This window comes from Ictalurus punctatus, chromosome 1, assembly GCF_001660625.3.
Source record: "Ictalurus punctatus breed USDA103 chromosome 1, Coco_2.0, whole genome shotgun sequence".
Classification (NCBI taxonomy): domain Eukaryota; kingdom Metazoa; phylum Chordata; class Actinopteri; order Siluriformes; family Ictaluridae; genus Ictalurus; species Ictalurus punctatus.
The window spans coordinates 32,567,055-32,573,633 of record NC_030416.2 but is presented as its reverse complement, the minus strand read 5'-3'; the positions used below and the strand labels follow the sequence as shown (position 1 = coordinate 32,573,633).

The following is a 6,579-nucleotide window of genomic DNA, read 5'->3' as shown; positions in this document are numbered from 1 at the left end:
TTTCCTCACGAGAAAAGAAAAAAAAGCATCAATGACAGGATTTAAAGAGAAGAATCATCAATCCATTTATGTACAATATATTGTAACATTTAACCATTCGTATTTAGCTGCACTTTATTGGAATCTATTAGCAGTCCTGATAACAAAGAACAGGAAAAAAAAATAAGAGTACAAACCCTAATACCATGCAACACCTGTCTATGATAGTGAAGTTATAGTTTTGTGTTTTATCTCTAAGCACACAGCTTATACAATGGACAACGAAAGAGCTTTTTTGTAGCCTGTCAATAAACAAGCTACTGAACACATTGCACATTTAGTAGCTGCACCAAACACCAAAAAAAAAAGCCACTTTCATTCATGAAGGGACTCTGTAGAGCTTCCAACTGCGGGAAGGAAGGGGGATTAGCAGGGAAGGGGTGGGTTGGTGGTTGGTAAGGGGTGCATTTAGATGTAACCAAAGTCCCATCATCCCTTTGAGAGCACAGAGCCTGGGGGAAATGGGGCGAGTCCCAGCTTCCACACTGACACTGAGCAGACACGCTTTTCTCTTCCCCCATCACAGGCTTGCAAGAAAAAAAAACCCTCAAATTCTCCCACACAATTCAGTCTGCAGCAACACACTGGTACCCCTCTCCCCAAACTCACAGACTATACACTCATCCTCACACTCTGCGAGCTCACGTTCACCCCAGACAGGCTTTTTTTCTTCTAATAAGTACCAGTGTATTGGTTGTCCAGGAGCTGTCCCAAAACAACATGCACCATATGACACACACCATCATTCATTCATTCATTTTTTGTTTGCTTTTTTTTTTTGTCATTTTGTCCTAAAGTCCTTCATTCTTCACTTTTCTTCGACTTCGCACGTGATTTCATCCCTCTCCGTTTTCTTTTTGTCTTTTTTTATTATTTTGTTTTTTGTTGTTTTTTTTTTTGTGCATTTTTTTTCCCCACAACCGCTCAGTAGGCCTTTCTCCCCGAGATTCCCGGAGGCACAGGGTACGGTGCAAAATGGCATGCTTTGGCTGGACACACACTCCTCCCCCCCGACGAGGGCAGGGCAACCAGGAGGCTGGTCACGATACAACGAGAGCAAATCCGCACTTGCCACGACCTGCTCAGAGGTGCCTCTTCATGTGCAGGGCCAGGTGGTCTGACCTGGAGAAACACCTGGAAGATGAGAAAGAACATACGGGTCACTCGTTATGGTAGGAATATCCACAGTGGGTGGCATTTTGGTCAAAGGATCCGCAACAGGAACCATATATGTAAACAAATATGAATAAATTGCGTGTGCATTCACATCATCCTTAGTAACTGCCTGGTTAGGGTTGATTATATAGTTTATATTTTGGGAAACAGAAACATCAAATTTCATTAGAAAATATCAGACACTTACAAGCTAGAATAATACCTGGGTTTAAAAACAAACAAACAAAACAAACAAACGGCTGAGGTTGAGGAACTGTCATAGGACTCATATGTAATTAGGCCACACCCACTTCAGGTTTAAAATCCAGCAGACACTTGTAGCACTAAACAGATTCAGACAGTGTTCGTGTTTTACATCCCTAATATAAGCATATACAAAAATCCAAGAAGTGACTGCAGTGTGTTTCAGTAATAATAGTTATCCAAGATCACGTGCGACAACCTAAGCATTTTGCTTGCACCGATGAGGAAGGACTTTTGTCCAAAATGCCCCATCGGTGGCTTTACACGGAATAGCGACGTGCCTTTTCTTGATGCAACCAATGAAGTGGAGCAGATAATCATACTTTTTTCAGAAAGCAAGCGATGCTAAAAACGAGAGAAGCGGCGCTACAAAAACATGGATGGGGTTGTAACTCTGATCAAATACTCTGCACATTCGCTCATAAAACCCAGTCAATATCAATATTCGGGAAATACGACACTGTTGTCATTGCTCTTTGAAGCACTTAATCCGATTAGGCAATTAAGTGATGAAATCCGAGCATAATGTGACGACTGCCATCGATGAACAGATAAAAAGGAATCAATGGAGAACGGAGAATTGCGAAATCTATTGTGTTTCGCGTCGGCGCACATCAAAGGCGCAGGCAGGCTGCGGCGGAAAAGGCATACGGGACATGATAACTGTCACAATCTTGCAGAGAGAGAGAGAGAGAGAGAGAGAGAGAGAGAGAGAGAGAGAGAGAGAGAGAGGGAATAAAACGAGAGACGGAGCAAGAGCATACCTGTCACAGTGACTGCATTTAAATGGCTTTGCACCCGTGTGCTTCCTGAAGTGCCGGGTTAGCTCATCACTGCGTGCAAAGCGCCACTCACAGCCTTCCCACGAACACCTGTACGGCTTCTCACCTGCAAACAAAATGCACATACACCTTCAGGGAAAGACGGGCAGAAACACGACGAAGCTTAAAAATAAATAAACTAAATAGAAGTGATGCTATCATGAGCACTTAGTTATACCGCAAACACACACACACACAGGTTCAGGCTGGATTGCTTCATGACTTTGTAAATACAAACACCATTTGAATGAGCAAATGAGATCAGCAAACAGGATCGGTTTCACTCTGAACTAGCTCTTTTAAAGAGGGAGAAAAGAAACAGTGGGCCGCCCGGTTCCCCCTTTTGAAACGTCTGTCCCTTTCCCATGACGAAACTCTGTTTTGGTAGAACAGGTTCCTTTCCTCCCTCCAGGCCTCTGCCCCCTCCCCTCGCCTCCCCTCGCCTCCCCTCGCCTCCCTCCCTCCCGAGGGCATAGCCACATTCCAAACAGATTAGGTCACCGTTTAGCCATGCAGTCATGTGAGGCAAATATGCCAGGAGAGTCAACGCTGTTGCAGCTGGGGGGGGGGGTTGTACGGAGGCTGACTGAACTCGCAACATCATCATTGCACAACTACTCGAGTGGAACTGATAAATATCACCCAAACGTGAAGTTTCAACCTCATTCATGACGATGACGTGTTTTGTCCGAAACACATTTTGATACAATGCGATCCACAGACCTTAAGGACAAACTTTAACATCAGCTCCCACTACTTATTTGCAAGGCTTTGACAAAAATAAATAAATAAATAAATAAATAAAAAAATCAGGTGCATTCCAACTGGAAAAACACTGGTATGAGTAATAAAGCCAAGCAAAAACAACCATGAACCCCCTGGAATACCCCTTCAACTTTTCGTCCAGTTCTGCACTCTTGATAAACTGGAAAATACCCAACAGTGGCAGCATCAAACGTATAGTAATCATCCGTTCCTAAGAAACACACACACACACACACACACACACACACACACACACAGCATAAGTGTAGCATCTTACCCGTGTGAGTCCGCTGATGTGCTTTTAAGTGTGAACTCTTCGTGTAAACTTTGCGGCAGCCGTTGAAATGGCACCTGTGCACCCTCCTCCTGCCATCCGGAGACGCGTCACCTCCGGGCAATGCCAGCTTATCCGAGCCCTTGGCCGTTCCACTGTGCCTGGCCTTACCGGCTACGTGTAGATCAGTGTGTATGGATCCCCAGAGCTGAGGGATGGCAGGTTCCTGCAGCGCCTCCGGAGATGACGGCGGCGTGGCGATGATGGACGAGGCCAAGTGTCCCGGGCCGAGAGGGTTCGAGCTGAAGATGTGCGTCGGCGAGAGCTCCTCGGAGCTATCCGACACCTCGCTGCTGGCGTCCGAGTTCACGCTACGCGTTTCCGACATCGGGCCGTCCTGAGCGTCCTCCTCTTTGACGTGAGCGAGATCAGCGTTCGAGTTCGAGTCCATTTCACTCTTGTCACCGTCACCGCAAGCCAAGATCAGTTTGCTCCACAGGTCCTCCTGAGGGTCGAACTTGAGCTCGGCTGCCGAGACGTACGGCTCGCTCTGCAGGTAGCGCTCCAGCTCCAGACATGTCTGACGTGAAGAAGCACAAGAACCGGTCAGAACAAGAGAATAATCTCATCATCTGGTGGCTTAAAACGGTACAAGAAACCTGCCTCCAGTCTCTATAATCATAACTGAGCTGAATCAGCTTCATATAAACCACCTTGGCATTGCATGATTAACTCTTCTCCTACACCTTAAGATATTTCTGCTTAAGCACAACACACCTAAATCCAATTATGGCCCTCATGGCATGATTGTTGCCCAAATTTAGCTTTGCTAAGTGTGCATCGTCAAGCTTCATTCTGAAAGACTAACATTTACTCTGTGGTAACAGAGGCAGAATGACTCATACGCTGGTTTTAGAGTCCTTTTAAGGAAGCCGCAGCACTTCCTCCATCTCTGCTTCTGCCGAGTTTCCTCATTCAAGCTGACACGCGATGGACATCCTCCTCTTACCAACACAAACTGCTGCTCCAGTACATTTAGCATCCAAAACTTTCCACTTATGGTGGTGATGTTCGGCACCAAACAAACCGCACTGAACATCTACACAGGGTTCCTCAAGGGTTCTTTGAATGACTGACATGGTAGAGCTGAGGTTGTATGAATATCGTAGAACATCACCGACTTCTCAGATTAACGGTAATCGACAAACGACACCTATATACATTATAGCGTGCATCTTTTACCTAGAAAGGTGTAAATGATACAGGTAAGGTTTAGCACCCTTACAAAGGGACTCCTGACCATAAAGTGAATAAAATATTCCCCTCCCCCTCTCAAAAAGCAGGACTTCTATCTCAGTCAACCTGAATAATCTCGTATACAACGACTCCGAAAACAAGTTAGACCCCACTTGGAAAAAAAAAAAAAAAAAAAAAAAAAAAAAAGCATTTTAGATTTGGCACAGGATCAATTTCTTGCATGTACAGACTGAACCGTTGGCTGTGTCCCAAAAACCGCATACTTCCGCACTACAGTCAAAGTAGTACGCCACCTAGGGAAGGTATAACAACCAAGTGTGTGTGTTTGCATTTTGGCATGGGCACTATTCAGTGTGAAAGTATGCGGTTGGTATGCCACTTCACTCACACACACACTCTAACACAGTTTCTGCCTCTTCATGCTTTCTTATTTGTATTTTGATATTTACAACCAAACCCATTTGCAGAACGCACGCGCGTCCTCACTTCACTACTAACTGATCCTGTCTGCGTTATTTGTAGCATTGCTCCAACTCAAACACACACACACCATTCTGCATTTTCCCCTTCTTCTTCTTCTTCTAAAACGCAACAATCCTTTCTCAATGAAAACATTTTGCTATAACCTTCACAACAACAACAATAATAATAATAATAATAATAATAATAATAATAATAACAATAATAATAATAGAAGAAAATGATCTGCTGCTTGTTGACAGCTTGCACCATTCTGCTGTTCCTGGATCATCTTAAAGTGGTGTTGAGATTTCAAGTTCGTCATGCAATCAGAACAAGTTCAAACTAATTATAATAAAGCACATGTTTAGTATTTGTTTGTATCTATTATTATTATTATTATTATTGCGTGATAGTTGCAGTGCCAGGCGCGCGCGCGCACACACACACACAGCCAGGTTGTTTAGATCACTTTTGCAGAGGAAACAAAACCATTAAGGAATTTAACATGACATGCATTATTATTATTATAATTATTTTTAATGTTTTACCTGTTGCCAGTATTCTTCCAGCGACGGTAACGCTGAGAAATAGCCGGTGTCATGGACTATCTGCAGCTCCTGGAAAATGCTGCACATGGGTAGAACATCCATCGCAAATCCCGAGCGCGTGAGACACAGGCAGAAAGAGAAACAGAGCACACACACACACACACTATCACACTCTCTATAAAAAAAATCAAAATAAAAAAAAAATAACAACAACAAAAAAAAACCACTGAAAAACTGGAGTTGGAGGAGATCTTGATTTGTATGTGACGCTGTCGCAGAGTCTGGTCCAGGCAAACAGCGCAGATCTCTCACATTGGAAGAGAGTGGATCACTGGAGGACTGAAGTGCAGTGAAGAGCCTCAGCGCGGATCTCCGCTCTCTGTCAAACTTCCCTTATTCAAACCTCGCTGCCTGCTCGCGAAAGCTCCGCCCACTCCGTCATGACGACGTGACGTTTTTTTCTCACTTCTCCACCAATCGCTTTCGGAGATCCAGCGCGGGCGCATATGATATCACCTTGGACCAATCGTGAGCAGCCTGGGAAATGAATTCATATTTTCGCCGTTGCAATTGGCTCATTCGAGTGCACGGTCGTCTTCGTTGATTGGTCGACTATTTTTAGACCTTATATAAATATATAGGGCCGCGCGCGCAACAAGCGTTTTCATTTGGTCGGTTGTGTTACAACAGGCTTGTGTTTCGCCACAGGGAGCGCAGTGCCGCTTCGCTTTTTCTGTTTTTTAAACCTCTTGTAAACATGTCAGAAGGGAATATTTAACTAATAACATAAACGTTAATCGTTTAGTCGGGCTTTTTATAGCACTTGGTAACATCCAGGCCTTAAAAAGTTGGGCTTAGAAACTTACTCAGGCATCGTTTTAAAGAGATACTGTTGATTTTGACAACGCACTTTCGTCATGTCTATATATATATATATATATATATATATATATATATATATATATATATATATACACACACACACACACACACA

General features: G+C 43.9%; 1 protein-coding gene across 1 annotated transcript; it reads right to left on the bottom strand.

Annotated features, from left to right (window-relative positions):
- Positions 1 to 808: 808 nt before the first annotated feature.
- Positions 809 to 5,757, bottom strand: klf6a (Kruppel-like factor 6a). Its single transcript, NM_001200419.1, is given in 4 exon segments — positions 809 to 1,173; positions 2,223 to 2,346; positions 3,322 to 3,898; positions 5,586 to 5,757. Coding segments are annotated over 4 exon segments (855 nt in total). The 5' UTR covers positions 5,688 to 5,757; the 3' UTR covers positions 809 to 1,121.
- Between the last annotated feature and the right edge of the window lie 822 nt (positions 5,758 to 6,579).